Genomic DNA, 16,091 nt, shown 5'->3' with positions numbered 1-16,091 from the left:
ACAAAAAAATGGATTGGCAAAGGCAAGAATGGAAGATAAGGGATTCCCCCCACCCTTGTCTCCAAGGGTCCCTTGATTAAGAGTCGCAGAAGTGAGCAGAGCCAGAGTTAATAGAGCATATTCATTTTCAAACAGGAGAGTCAAAAGATTCTCTTTAATCATGAAAACTGAGGCTTATACAGTGAGGTCAAGACTTGTACAGGAATCCTCAGCTCCAAAACGAAGCCTGAGCTAGTAAGAATCAAATGAAACCTGGAGGACTTTTGTTTTTCTTCTTTAAACCCTGATGTTCCAAGCATAAAAAAAGGAAATTAAAAAATAACACAGACCACTCTACTTTAATGTGTGTAAATAGCATCAATCATAACAGTTTGTATACTACACTGTACAAATAATACACTGTACTTTTCCAAAGAAAATGAACTTTTTATAGGATTTCCTGAAATGGCTACTCCAGACAGCTAAAAGCTTGACCCGTTATTCACCACTATCACACAAAGACTATAATCTCTGAGGTTCTAAGTCCCAGTTGAGCCTGCCGTTTCTGCTGCCATCAAGGGAGGAGCTTCTTGGAGACCTCTCCTGGACCCTTCCATCTCCTGTGCCGGAAACGTGGGCCCCGCAGGTGCATGTGCGCTGAGGAGTGCAGCTTCTGTGCTGTGCTTTCCACAGCTCCCTTTTAAGAGTACTTGCGCTTCTTCATGGCTTCTGCCTTGACGGCCAGGCTCTTGGCACAGATGGTCAAGACCACAATGAGGACGCCTACCACAAACGTCACCAGGGGCCAAAGGAAGCAATGTAGGAGGACAATCTCATCATGGGTGCGATGCAGGAGCACGTCGTCTGGTCTGTAAAAACAGAAGAGGAAAGAAAGGTCAGTCACCTAAGCAGAACAGGGAAACACATTGCAACCTGGATCGTGTTTGCTTTTTGGCTCAAAGGACAGATCAACATTGAAATTCCCCGCTGAGTGAAGACCTTGGGGCGATGGCAAATAAAATTCTTTGCAGTTCAAACTCAGCACAAATGGTTGGAACTCTTGAATCAAACAACTGGGGCATATATGCAACTTACTTATAATTAATTTACATCTTCCAAAATGTTAAAAATGTATACCAGTGTCACCGTCAATTCCAAATCACAGTGACCCCTATAGGATGGACTGAGAGCAGAACAAGCAGCAGTGTAAGGTTTCATAGGAGCAGATTACCACATCATTTCTTCTACAGAGCTTCTGAACGATGTTAACTGCTTGCAGTCAAATGTTTAACCATTAAACCACCAAGGCTTCTGTCAAAGAACACAGATTAAAAAAAAAAAAATCTATCATTTACCTCCATTTAGAGGTGCTTAACATAGTCTACTTTCTCATCCATCCTTTAAATCCACTTTTATTGGATCACACAGTCTAACAATGGGTGAGCATTTTTTTTAAAATGAAAAATATTCCACTTCCCCAGTTAGGTAGGGTCCATATGAACTTAATGCAGAGTGGAGGTAGGGAAAGTCAGTTAAAGATATCTTTTGAAAGGGTACATTTCAGAAAGACAAATGGTGCAACTTTTCACTCAGCTTTGCGTCACTGTGTCAACTCAAAACTCAGCACCTTTGAGCTGAAACTGACCCATAACTGACCCTCCAGTGGGTTTTCAGAAGCTGTAAATTACATGAAAGGAGACTGTTTATCCTACTCCTGAAGATCTGAGGGTGGACTTGACTTTGTAAAAGTATGGCTTTTGAGTGAGCAGTGCAACTCTGTACTGTGTCAGGTAGGTATTTGTTTATATATATATATATATCTCATATAATATATGTAATATATAATATTTATAATAAACAGACAAGTGAATGCATACATTCAATTCATTTCTACAAGTTGCTGGGTTGGTTTAAATATTTTAAAATAAATATAGGCCACTTTCTTGATAATTCTTGTAAAGTCATAGTAATCCAGTTTTAGCATGCTGTGCTGTCAAGTTGCTTGCAATTTGTAGCAACCCTATATACAACAGCTCTGAACCCTGCTCTATCCTGTGCCAACCTTCTTGTCTTTGACACACCTACTCCCATCACCCCAGTCCCTGAGTCAATACATTTCATCAAGGGTCTTCCTCACCTGCGCTGTCCCTCCAACCTCCCAAGCATGATGTCCCTCTTGAAGGACTGGTCCCTCCTTGCAGTGTGTCCAAAGTATGTCAGAGAGAGCTTCAGAACCCTTGCCTCCAAGGAGAAGCCTGGTTTCACCCTCTCCTGGATGAATCTGTTTGTTTTCCTAGCAGTTCATGTTCTTTTCCAGCAGCACAGCTCAAAGACATCAACTCTCCTTCTGTCATTCCTAGTCATTGTCCAGCTTTCTGATGCAGAGCAAGTAACTGCAAAGACCATGTCCTGGGTTAGGCGCACATTAGTTTTAACATATCCAGCAACTATTCCAATTATCAGTTTAGAGTTTCTGGGTGTGCAAGAGTTTTCTGTGCTCAGCTATTAACCATATAGCTGTAGGTTCAAGTTCACACTGAACTGAAAGGCCTAGTAATCTACTTTCAAAGTCACTGGAAACCTTATGAAGCACAAGTCTCCTCTGATGCTCATGAGGACACAACAGTTCCAGCACTGGTCTCATTCATAGAAAGTGAAGGTAAGACTACATGCGCAAGCCACGGCCTTGCCTATCCTTGGTCATTAAAAGGGGAACCCGAGGATTTAACTTGGATTCAGCATGGTTATATTTTGCAAGATCTTTCCATTTCATCCATAAGTCAGATTTGTTCTTTTACTAGTGCAGCTGTGCTTCTTCTAGAAGAGGAAGAAAATAATAGAGCACAGGGTAGTGCTCCTTTCATTAGGCACTGCCACCTAACTCAGGACCTGTGGTCCCGGAAGACTGGCAAAAGATGTTTCTCTTCTCTATAGTGAGGTGGTCACGTAGCATTAACAATTTCTGCAGGCTAACTTTGAAACGATATAGCCTTTGTCTTTTGTGCTTGTTATTGCTTCCCTACCCCCCATAATACTGCTATTTTTAAAAGGGAGCTCAAGTGCTATAGTCCACAAGAGGGTGCCCTGATAGCCCAAAGGTCAAATTTCTCTGGCAGGGGCAGTTCAAATCTCCCAGCAGCTCTTATGGAAAAAGATAGGCCATCTCCTCCTGTGTGATTTACAGCCTCAGGAACCTGCGGGAGGGACAGCTATGGGTTGGCTCTGACCTGAGAGCAATGGGTACTGTAATTCCTGCACATAAAGTAAGCTGCTTCTTGAGATTTTATTTCATATTATTAAAGCCAAAATGTGCATTAAAGAACTGCAGAGCCACTATAACGGTTAGGTCATTTCAGCTTGCAAAGATTATTCCTTTTTCTGAATTCCTACCAACATGTTGTCCTCAACACTTTTTTTTTTTTTGTCCTCAACATTTTTGTTGCATTAATATTCAACTCCTCAAACTCACTGCTGTGGGATGAGAGTATCAAAGGCTATCAATTCAAACTAGAAGAGATGGTCCATCTTTCTCCTCTGGAGTCACCTGTAGATTGGAACCACCAGAGGTGCTTGGCCTATGCGTTAACAGTGCAACAACCTACAGACTCGTCACCAGAGCTTCTGTTGATATATACGCACATATTAGCATGCGTATTCTTTTTTTCTGTAAGGTCCTCAAAGGCTATGACTTTGTCACTGCTTGCTACACCGTACATGTTGTTGAGTTGGTGACCTCATATATAAGAAACAAATCATGGCCCAGCCAGCCAGCCACCATGTTCATACTCAACAGTGTGTAATACCCAATACTGACACATATCCATTTCCAGCTTTTAGCATTCACTGTTGTCAGATCCTGCTACAAAAGTCTGCAAGGGAAGGAAACCTAAGTTGATCTTTCTTTTTTCTGTGAAGGATGACTTTACTCCTCTTGACCTTACTGGCACACTAATGAGTCTCTGAGATTCTTCAGTGAAAAAGAGGGGAAGAAGGGGGTGGGGTTTGGGGAGGTGTGGGGGGATTGTGTACCAATGAGGGAGTTTTTCTTTTGCTTTTCAAGGAGAGGAGCAAACGGGGTGGGGGGGGGCTTTGTGCGGGGAGAAGGGTGCAACAATGAATGAATGGAATTCCAAAATCCAATGAAATGAAAAATAAACAAACTAAATTAAAAAACAAAAAAAAGAGGCGAAGAATGGGAAGCTTGGAATTTAAAAAACATGACTTTTAATAAATCTGCGTGTAATTTCCATAAGTAATGTGTTCTTTTTGTTACAAATTTTCTAGTAAGAAGCTTTAGTTTGGATTCTCCTTTATATTTCTTCTCTGCTGTTGATACTAAATCCTCTATCACAAGATTTTACAACTGGGACAGGAAAATCGCCAGGGATGAGAGCAAGAAACCATTAAACTTAAATTTTGAAAGAGAATATTAAGAATATAATATAAAGAAAAAGGAAAGTGACTAAAAAAGGAGAATAACTGGAAAATGTGGGAACCTTATATTTTCTTTTACTTAGAAAGGAATTCTTTGTCACCTTTCACCACATGGAAAAGTGAAGCCTATTGATGTTTCCAATAAATAAAGACGATATGTTTAACTCTGAGTTGCTGTTAAGTGTCATTAGCGATGACATTAGCTTAAGTGTCATTTAGCAATTTTTAACTCATCCCAAGGCCATGTGACAGAGCTGTTATTGTTGTTTATAGGTGCTGTTAAATGGACTAACACTCACAGTGACCTTATCGATAACAGATTGAGAGCTTGCCCCATCTCATAGTTTTCCAAACTGTACCCTTTATGGAAGTAGATAGTCAAGTCACTCTCCAGTGGAAATCTGGGATGAGTGGGAACCATAAACTTTCCACTTATCAGGAATGACTAACTATTAGATCATGAGGGCATTTTAACTTAAAGTTAGCCATGCTGAATTTGACATAGATTTTATGTACATTCTTTAGAGAGTTCTGGTGACCTAGTAGTAAGGAGTTGTGCTGCCAACCTGAAGCCAGCGGTTTCAATCCACTAGCTACTCCACTGGAGAAAGAGGAACAATCTCCTCTGGGGCGATTTTATAGCCCCTGAAAACCCACTGGAGGGTCAGTCAGGAGTCTGCTCCGACTTAATCACATATAACAACAAAAACTACACAGTTCTTTAATTCATGGCTGCTTCCATCTCATACAGTTCTAAGATGCTCCCAAACTCTTGTGTTATTGTTTTTGTTAGGTGACATCATGTCGAGAATGACTCATAGTGACAATATGAACAACAGACCTGAACCCTGTCCTAGCCTGTGCCATCTTCACCATCTCTGACACACTTGAACGCATTGTTGCAGTCACTGTGTCAATCCACTTGGCTGAGGGTCTTCCTCTCTTTGACTGACCCTCCATTTTTCCAAGCATGATGTTCCTTCCCAAGGAGTAACCTCTCCTATCAACATGTCCAAAGAAAGTGATACGAAGCTTCGCCATCTTTGCCTCCAAGGAGCACTCTGGCTGCACTTTTCCCAAGATATATTGGTTTGTTCTTTTGGCAGTCCATGGGACCGTCAATATTCTCCTCCAACACCATAATACACCAGTTCTTCTGTCATCTTTATTCATTGCTTAGTTCCCAAATGCATAGCAGGTGACTGAAAAGACCACGACCTGAGTCAGGTACACCTTCATTTTCAGACTGGCATCACTGTTCTTAAGTATTCTGTGGGGGTGCTAACAGTGGACTTGCCCAATGTAATGTGTCTTCTGATCTCCTGACTGCTGGTACTAAGGGTATTGATTGTTGATCCAAGAAAGATGAAATCAATGACAATTTTAATCCTTTTTCCATCTATTGTGATGTTATTTATTGGCCCAGTGATGAGGACCTTTGTTTTCTTGATATTGAGATATAATCCATATTAAAGGCTGTAGTCTGCAGCAAGTTTTAAGTCCTCTCCACTTTCAGCAAGCAAGGTTGTGTCATCTGCATAACGCAGGTTGTTAATGAGTCTTCTTCCAATCCTAATGCCATATTCCTCATGACAGAGTCCAGCTTCAGAGCTCCCTGAAAACTAGTGGGGAGCTCTTGTTACTACTGATAAGGAGTTGCACTGCCAACTCAAATGTATGTGGTTCAAATCCACCAGCTGCTCTATGGTAGAAGGGTGGACAATCTCCTCATGTGCAATATTCAGTTTCTGAAAATCGTGTGGAGGGTCAGCTGTGGGTCAACTTGACATGACATAACATAACAACAACTAGTGACCTAGTGGTAAGAAGTTGAGCTGTAATCTCACAGACATGTGGTTTAACTCCACCAGCTGCTCTACAGAAGAAGGATGAATAATCTGCTATGGTTCAGAATCATAAAAGGAGTGCATCAAGGATGCATCCTGTCTCCATACCTTTTAAATCTGTATTCAGAACAGATCATTTGAGAAGCTGGACTTCATGAGGAGAAATATGGCATCAGGATTGAAGGAAGACTCATCAACAACCTACATTTTGCAGATGACACAACTTTATTTGCTAAACCAGAGGAGGGCCTGAAGCACCTTCTGGAGAGGGTCAAGAACTGTAGTTCACTCAACAACAAGAAAACAAAGATTCTCACCACTAGGCCAATTGTCAGTATCATGATAGATGGAGAAGAAATTGAGATTGAGATTGTTAACAATTTCACCTTGTTCAGTTCCACAATGAACATTCTTGGCAACAGCAATCAGATAATCAAAAGATGAACTGCATTAATTAAATCTGCTGTTAGGGACCTCTTCAGAGGGCTGAAGGGCAAAGATGTCAGCCTAGAAACTAAAGTGCACCTGATCCAGGCCATGGTCCTTTCAATTACTTGCTATTCCTCAGAGAGCTGGACAATGACAAAGGATGACAGAAAAAGAATTGATGCCTTTGAGTCGTGGTGCTGAAGAAGAGTCCATACCATGAACTGCCAAGAAAATAAACAACTCTGTCCTGGAGAGAGTGAAACCAAGCTGCTCCTTGGAGCCAAGGAGACAGAGTCTCATATACTTAAGGATGTAGTCAGGAGGGGACCAGTCTTGGGGGAAGGAAATCATGCTTGGAAGGGTGGAGGGATAGCACAGGAGAGGAAGACCCCGATGAGATGGATTGACACAATAACTGGGTAATGAATGGAGGTTTGTCAGAGACAGTGAGATTGGCTCAAGATAGAGCAGGGTTCAGAGCTATTATGCACAGGGTCACTATGAGTTGTAGTCTACTCGATGGCACATAACAACAACAAAAACAATGTGATTTAGTGCCTCTGAAAACCCATTAAAGGGTCAGCTATGAGTCTGTTCCAACTAGATGGTACACAGTAATAACATGTTAGATAGCATTTGATTCTTAAAATAATTCTTTGCTGGATGAATTTTTATTTCCATTTTCTAATTTAAAAAACCAAAGTGCAGGGGGGAGAAAAATTAATGCTTTTGTGACTCATGGTGCATATATATCCTACCAACATTTTCAGCCTCTCACATTTCTTGTTTAACAATGACCCCAATTGTAGTGTACCCTGCCTCCCAGCAAAGATTTGTATAACTGAGTAAACCTGAAGAAAACAGGCCTCACCCCACCAATCCTGTGTCCAACATAATGGTATACAAATCTGTATTACCTCAAATAATGTCTTTCTTGATTTCAGTATGGTTTTCATTGCTGCTGAGATCAAAGTTTGAACCCACCAGCTGCTTCCTGAGAGAAAGACTAGGCACTTTGTTCTCCTGATGGTTTAAAGCCTTGGAAACCCTATGGGAAAGATCTACTGTAGCCTACAGAGTCAGTAAAAGTCAGACTTGACTCAATGGCAAGAAGATCGAATTTTGCATGTTTGTTCCTATAACTTTCAACAAAAAATTCAAAGCAGAATGTAATTTGGTCATGAAAGGATTAGTTTGTCCAAGGTTAACCAAATCGAATTCCTTATGCTCTAGTCGATTCCAACTTATAGAAACACTGTAAGAATACACAGCTTAAAATATTTACATAAGGATTTGAAACCATATCAATATGATTTCTAAGCCTGTACTACAGATCCTTAAGATAGATTTTCTCAAATGTATGTGTGTGTGTGTGGGGGGGGGTATTTGTTTTTATAATTTTTAAAAAATGTACTATGGTAAATATATCATCCAAATAGATTCTCCAAAAATGACTAGAACAGTACATTGACAGAGAATGTACTATGGTGAATATATTATTCAAAAACAAGTGGAACAATACATTGACAGAGAACTACCAGAAGTACAGGCTGGGTTTAGAAGATGATGTGGCACTAGAAACATTATTGCCAATGTCAGATGGATCTTGGCTAAAAGCAGAGTCCCAGAGGACTGTCTATCTGTGTTTCATTGATTATACAAAGGCATTTGACTGTGCAGATCACAAATGGATGCTTCGAGGAAAATGAGAACTGAGGAACAAATGGAGACTTGTACACCAATGTTCACAGCAACGTTATTCAGCATCAGAAGAACATGGAAACTTAGCCCAGAAGTCCAACCACAATCCAATGGCTTGAGAAATTATGGTGCATTCACACAATAGAATACGACCTAGCATGCAGGAGCAATGATTTTGTAAATTACCACCTAACTTGGGAGAGACTGAAAAGCATTATACTGGATGAACTAGCTCAGTCCCACAAGGAAAAATACTGTATAAAAATCATTATTGTAGAATGAGTATAAGGATCCAAGGGGGAGGGTGATGATAGGGGAGTTAGTCACAAGGTCTTACAATTTGATGGGTGGGTGGGATGAAAGAAATGAGAAAGATCCAGTGTGAAAAACAGTACATTCAAACTTTGTAAATAAACCAGTATAAAAACAAAAAAAAAAGAGTGGCTAACCTTGACACAATCCCAGAATACTTGACTGTGCTCCTGAGAAAGCTGTATTTGGACCAGGAAGCAATTCTCAGAACAGAGCAAGGAAACACTGCACAGTTCAAAATCAGGAAAGGAATGCATCAGGGATGTCTCCATACCTTTTCAATCTATATGTAGAACAGATCATTAGAGTGGCTGGGCTCTATGAGAAGGAATGTGGAATCAGGATTGGAGGAAAACTCATCAACAACCTGCATTATCCTGATGAAACAACCTTGGTTGCTGAAACTTAGAGGACCCGAAGTGCTTGCTACAGACTGAGAGGACCTGAAGTGCTTGCTACAGAAGGTCAAGGACCATAATCTACAATATGGAGTGAAACTCAACATCAAGAAGGCAAAGATTCTCACCACTGGGGCAACTGGCAGCACCAAGATGGATGGAGAAGAGACTAAGGTTGTTAACAATTACAGCTTGCTTGGCTCCACAATCAACACTCTTGGTACCAGCAGTCAGGAAATCAAAAGACAACTTGCACCAGGAAAAAGTGCTGTCAGAGACCTCTCCAAAGTACTGAGAAGCAACGGTGTCAATCTAGAGTCTATGGTGGAACAGCAGTCAAAACATCAAAAGACGAGTTGCATTAGGTAAATTTGTTGTCAAGGTCGTTTCCAGAGTACTGAAAAGCAACAGTGTCAGTCTAGAGATTGAGGTGTGCCTGATCCAGGCCATGGGCTTTTCAATTACTTGCTATGCATCAGACAGCTGTACAAAGACTAAGGGTACAGAAGAATTGATGCCTTTGCGTTGTGGTGCTGGAGAAGGGTCTTGAACATACCATGGACCACCAAGAAAATGAAGAAGCCTGTCTTAGAGAGGGTGAAATCAAGTTTCTCCTTGAAGGCTAGGATTCTGAAGCTCTGTCTCACATACTTTGGGCATGTGGCCAAGAGGGACCAATCCTTGGAGAAAGACATCATGCTCGGAAGGGTGGATGGACAGCACAGGAGATGAAGACCCAGGATGAGATGGATTGATGTAGTAACTGGAGCAATAGGGGTAGGTGTGTTGGAATTAGTGAGACTGACCCAGGACAGGACAGGCTTCAGAGCTGCTGTACATAGGGTCGCTATGAATCACAGGTGATTCGACAACATATAGCAACAACAACAGTATGAAATACAAAACTACTTAACTAGGTAATTTCCAAATTACCTAATCAATACAGTCATTTTTATGGCCTTCACCTACTTTTGTGCAGCACGTACGCTGCCCAATGTTGTCCAGAGATTAGTGGAGAGCAGGGAGCTTGGTAATGAAGGCAAAGCTGGGTGGGTGTGAAAATCCAGTAATCAATGATGTATTTACCCACAAGGGTTCCTTTTCACTAATCAAAAGAAACTACCCACGTGCTCATAGTCATCCTGGTCATGTCAGACAGAAAGACAATGATTTGGGTTTATCAAACTAAACAGAACATATATTCTCTTTGGCTTTGAGAGATATTCCAACCTAATGTTTAACTGGTTAAGATGGTGAGAAAATTGTGACCCTTCTCTTTTTTTAAGTGTGATGGGAAATTTTAAAAACTTTCCTGAACCAGTCCATGGGTAAATTTTTACTGCATTGAAATTTATTAGTATTTCATGACAGAAACTTAAAAACACACTGTGCTTGAAAGTGCTTGAAGATAGTATCTTTCAACATGCTTTTTGCATGATGTCCTATGGAAAATAGACAACTTTCTATAAAAGTAGTTATCATAAGTAATTCTGGCTTATATTTGCAAAAGATTTTTTCCTTATCAGGAAGGTTTCTAGAAAGTGATGTTTTTAGTTACTTCCAGAAAGACTCTTGCAAACTTCATTCTTCATGACTTGCCTCATGTTCTTCATAGGCTGCTATTTTGCCTTGCTAATTCTGGTCATCTGTAGATGTTGTAGGGAGGTGTCACTGAGTTGACTAAAACTCCCAGCAACCTTGTACACAGATCAGAGCATTGTCCAATATCCTGCACTGTCCTCTTGATTACTACCATGAACATTGTTGTTCAAGCACACTGTGTCAATACACATCTCTGAGGGTCTTTCTCTATTTCACTCATCTTTCCCACCATGGTGTCTTTTTCTGAGGAAAGACCTGCAGTGTTAGCCTAAAAGTTGGGGGTTTTTAGCCATTTTAGTTAGCCCCGTCGGAAATGTCACTACCTGTTTGCCGACAACCTATAGCAACACGCTGACGGGAGTAAGCACAATAGAGATACACCACTCTGGGAGAGGATCAGAGAGTCAATCCAGCTCAATTTTATTGGGACAAGCAGTGTACTTATACACACAGGAAGGCAGGACAGGGTGGGCTTGTAGACGTGGGACATGCAGATTGGTTAGGAGAACCTCAACCTAGTGCGGACCACTCCCAGCTCAACAGATGCGGTAGCCATCTTCCCAGGTGGTGAGCTTTCTCAAGCCGGTACAGCCAAACACAGGGGAGCTTTCTCTATCTCATATTAACACATTGCTGCACACTTTTAAATTGACGACCGTGCTAGAAACACATTCGCTGTCATTTGTGGCAACGTGTTAAAGGCCATTGGGAGGCTTGCACTATCTGGAGCTTAGGCGATCTGTCCTGGGCAAGAGGCCCTCCCTTCCTCCCTAACATTCCGCAACATGGAAAGAATTGTAATAAATTACCTCATGTAAGAATGTCATTGTAAAAAAAAAAAGAAGCATGCTAATTCATTAGAATAAACTTTTCACAAAACTCAAAGAGCAATGATTTTATGTTTTAAAAACAGCACTTGTGGTAGTGGTGCACTGGATTAAGTGTTGAGCTGCTATCCAAACTGTGAGCAGTTGAGGTCCTCCAGAGGCTCAGCAGGAGAAAGAGGAGGCAGTCTGCTTATGTAAAGATGACAGCCTTGGAAACCCTAAGGGGCAGATCTACTGGATCCTGCAGGTGAGTAATGAGTCAGAATCAACTTGGTGGCATTGGGTTTGGTTTTCATGGTTTTTTATTTATTTTTATAGAAAGTAATCTATAAACTTAACAATTGGACTAATTGTTGCTGAGTCAGGGGGTTTTCAGAGACCAACTCACATAGGAAAGAGTCCATCTTTGTCCCATGGACAGACAGTTCTGAACCACCTACTAGGTCACCAGAGCTCCCTAAGTCTGAGGGATCAACAAAACACCTTTAAAACAGTAATTTTTACAAAGTTGGCTAATGATCAAGTCATTTGAGAAGTTCTAATTCCAAAGTCCCAGATCTCCTGAATCACACTCGAGTTTTAAATGGCTTTTAAGGCTATGCTGACAATTGCTCATATCTGGGAACAATTGATTCAAACAATGCTTTTTAAATATCACATGGAGCAGCCTGGTTTTTTGACAATCAGTGGAGAGCCAATCTTTCAAGACTGTCATCATTGAAGTGCATGTGTTTGTATTGAAAGGCGTCCCTGTCAGAGTGTAGATTCTCGACATAGAAGTGACAAAACAATACTTCATAATTAAAGTCAAAGATTCTGACGTTTCCGCCCCCCCCCCACCTCCCAGGTAATTTTGTGTGCTTGGAGCTGAGTCTCAAAGAAGCCTCAGAAAGCTTTCTATAGCAGCATCAAAAGCATACACGACTATTCAATTGAAATGGCAGAACTATGATGGCATGGAAACTCTCACAGGCAGATCATAAACACCTAATTAAGGAACATCTGGTGGCAGAGTGAATAATGTACTGGGCTGCTAACTGAAAGGTTTACAGTTCAAGTCTACTAGCTGCTCTCCACAAGAAAGAGCTCCTATAAAGATTTATAGCAATGAGGCAGAATCAACTCAACATCAGCAAGTTTTGGTTTTGGCAATATGTAAATATTAGGCATCTTGGTGTAGTGTGCATTATGGGTTGTGTTGTTAGCCAAGAGGTTAATGGTTCGAACATTAACTAGCTGCTCCATGAGAGAAAGATATGAAGTCTCCTCTCATAAACATTTACAGCCTCAGAAGCAAAAGGAAGGGTCATTGTGAGTCAGAAACAACTCGATGGTAGTGGGTTTTAAAAAATATTTAGCCCAGCAAACCTTTACGAGGATTGCTTAGACAGTCAAATCCTGCTTCTGAGACAAATGAAACGGAAGGTTTTTACATCCACTTAAAGTCTATTCAATTTGGTTCTGTTTCACTTTCAACTGCAGATGCAACTCTGACCCAATACACCCAGAGTTAAGCCAGCTCATGAGTCAAAAGCCTAATCCTCCAAACTACCTATCTGCCCAAGACTTGATGCCAGCTGAAACCTTGATCCTGCCCTCATTTCAAACCTTTGGTTACAAAGCTCGCGGTTCCTCCCTACACCCTCAGAATGCCAGCCTTAAGCTTATGTCTTCCACCTGACCTGATCCAGCACATCCTTCTCACCTGCCAGTGCCCACCACTACTTTGAGTTCAATAATTCCCAAGAAGGGTTCACAGAGTTCACCAAAACATTATCCATACAAGTAGAATATAGCAAAAGGGATACAAATAAAGATACATTCATGAAGGATCCCTGAAGGGTTAGTGACAGTAAGAAGTAGGCTATACAAGGAAATGTTCCAGGAACCCCTGAGGCTCTTGAAAAAGAGGGACCCTTAGGAAGATCAGGGCTGAAAACAGCCCAGATCGAGTTCTAAGCACTGCTCCGTGTCAAGACTCTTTGAGTCACTTACCCCCTCAAGGGTCATGTTCACCAGAGGAGTTCTTGCTAACAAGATCTCCTAGGATGCCAGTGTGTGTGTGTGTGTGTGTGTGTGTGTGCAAACAGCCTCGGCACTTCCCCTGGAACACTTCACACTTCAACTGTCTTTGATCAGACTTACTTACCTATTTGCCTTCTTGAGATAAGCTAAAGAGAAAGAACACAGAGCCTTGATTAATCAGGGGTAAGAACAGAGCAAGGAAACACTGCATGGTTCAAAATTGGGAAAGGCGTATGCCAGAGATGCATCCTATCTCCACACCTTTTCAACCTGTATGCAGAACAGATTATTCGAGAGGCTGGGCTCTATGAAGAGGAGTGTGGCGTCAGGATTGGAGGAAGATCTATTAACAATCTGTGTTATGCAGATGACACAACCCTGCTTGCTGAAACTGAGGAGCACCTCATGCACTTGCTGCAGAGGGTCAAGGACTGTAGCTTTCAGTATGGATTGAAGCTCAATGTCAAGAAGACAAAGATCCTCATCACTGGACCAATTGGCACCATCAGGATGGATGGTGAAGAGATTGAGATTGTTAACAACTTTTGTCTGCTGGGCTCCACGGTCAACACTATTGGCACCAGTAGCCAGGAAATCAAAAAACGTATTGCGATGGAAAAGTCTGCTGTTAGGGACCTCTCCAGGGTACTGAAGAGCAATGGTGTCACTCTGGAAACTAAAGTGTGTCTGATACAGGCTATGGTCTTTGCAATCACTTGTTATGCATCAGAGAGTTGGACAATGACTAAGGAGGATGGAAGAAGAATTGATACCTTTGAGCTGTGGTGCTGGAGAAGAGTATTGATGGTACCCTGGACTGCCAAGAAAACAGACAGCCTGGAGAGGGTTAAACCGGGCTGCTCCTTGGAGGCAAGGATTCTGAGGCTTTATCTGACATACTTTGGATATGTTGTAAGGAGGGAGAGGTCCTTGGAGAGGGACATCATGCTTGGGAGGGTGGAGGGACGGAGCAGGAGGGAAAAGCCCTCTACGGGTTGGATTGATTCAAAGACTGGGGTAATCGGGATAGGTGTGTCAGAGGCAGTGAGATTGGCACAGGATAGAGCAGGGTTTAGGGCTGTTGTACATAGGGTCGCTATGAGTTGCAAGCGACTCGACGGCACATAACAACAACAACAATTTGATTTGGTAAGAATATTTGCTGTTTTTCTTTACCCTGAGAAAAGTGTACGTGACTTTCTTTATGTATGCTATGCCCACTCTTGTGCTAAAAGAGAGCTTTTAGCCCTTCGCCTTCCATATCTCTAATGAGTTTCTACCTTCTGTGCCTTGTGATCACAGAACACCTGAAATTTCACATACAGTGTAAGGTCTGAGATTCCCAACTGGGAGCTCCATGAGCCTAAAATGCATGTACTAATCTCCCACATGCACTGAATTCTTCCACCAAACAGAAAGCCCACAGCACATCCTCATCCAGCCCTTTTATGAGGGTCTCATTACACAGTCCCATTTGATTAAACTCAACCTTCTATAACGTTGGTACCAAAGAAGTGGTCAGAACTTTGCCCTATACTGCACCATCTTCACAATCTCTGCCAGGCCTTCTTCATTGTCCAACTTTCACATATATACAAAACAACTGGAATATCACAGCTTGGATCAGGCAAGCCTTGGTCTTCAAAGTGATAATTCTTCTTTAGCACTTTGGAGATGTCTTTGAAAGCAGATGTCCCCAGTGTAACTCTACTGTTAGAGCTGTTGCTGCTGTGGTTGGTGCCATTAAGCTGTCTATGACTTGTGGCAACACTGTGAACAACAAACTTGAACCTTGCCCTATCCTACTCCATCCTCACGATCTCTGCCATGGTCGAGCCCATTGTAACAGCCCCAGTATCAATCTGAGGGTCTTCTCACCTTTCTAACCTTTCTCTGACCGTTCTCAGCATAATGTTTTTTTTCCCCCAGGGACTAGACTCTCCTGATGTCATGCCCAGAGTACGTGAGACGAAGCTTCACCATTCTTGCCTCTAAGGAGCCCTTCCTCCAAGACAGACATGTTTTTTCTTTGGAAGTTCATGTGCTATTCAGTACCCTTCACAATACCACAATTCAAAGGAATTGATTCTTCATCTGTTATCCTTGTTAACTGTCCAACTTTCAGGTGGATAACAAATAACTGGAAAGACCAATGCTTGCATCAGATGCACCTTAGTCTTCAAACCGACATACTTGCCCTCTAGCACTTTGGAGAGGTCCTTGACAGCAGATTTTCTCAATGCAGTATGTCTTTTTTTTTTCTTAACTGCTACTATCATGGGTGTTGATTATGAATCCAAGTAAAAGCAAGTCACTGAAAACTTAAATATTTTCCCCATGTATGGATTGACTCAGTGACTGGGATAATGAGGGTAAATGTGTCAGAGACAATTAGGTTGGCTCAGGGCAGGACAGAGTTCAGAGCTGTTGCATATAGGGTACTATCAGTTTCAGGCAACTTGACAGCACAAAACAACAACAGCATCATGATGTTGCCTACTGATCCAAGATTTTTTGGTTTTTGTTGTTTTTTTTTT

General features: G+C 41.7%; 1 protein-coding gene across 1 annotated transcript in view; it reads right to left on the bottom strand.

Annotated features, from left to right (window-relative positions):
• Positions 1-275: 275 nt before the first annotated feature.
• The window catches only part of KCNMB4 (potassium large conductance calcium-activated channel, subfamily M, beta member 4), a 149,403-nt gene continuing 133,587 nt past the window's right edge, over positions 276-16,091 (bottom strand). Inside the window, exon 3 of the mRNA XM_006886085.1 lies at positions 276-848. Coding sequence (XP_006886147.1) covers positions 680-848 — 169 coding nt within the window. The 3' untranslated portion in view covers positions 276-679. The remainder of the gene's footprint in view (positions 849-16,091) is intronic.

Source organism: Elephantulus edwardii, unplaced genomic scaffold, assembly GCF_000299155.1.
Source record: "Elephantulus edwardii isolate Elephantulus edwardi_28Jun2011 unplaced genomic scaffold, EleEdw1.0 scaffold00047, whole genome shotgun sequence".
NCBI classification, from domain to species: domain Eukaryota; kingdom Metazoa; phylum Chordata; class Mammalia; order Macroscelidea; family Macroscelididae; genus Elephantulus; species Elephantulus edwardii.
Note: the sequence above shows the minus strand (reverse complement) of the source record. Positions and strands in the feature narration are given on the sequence as shown.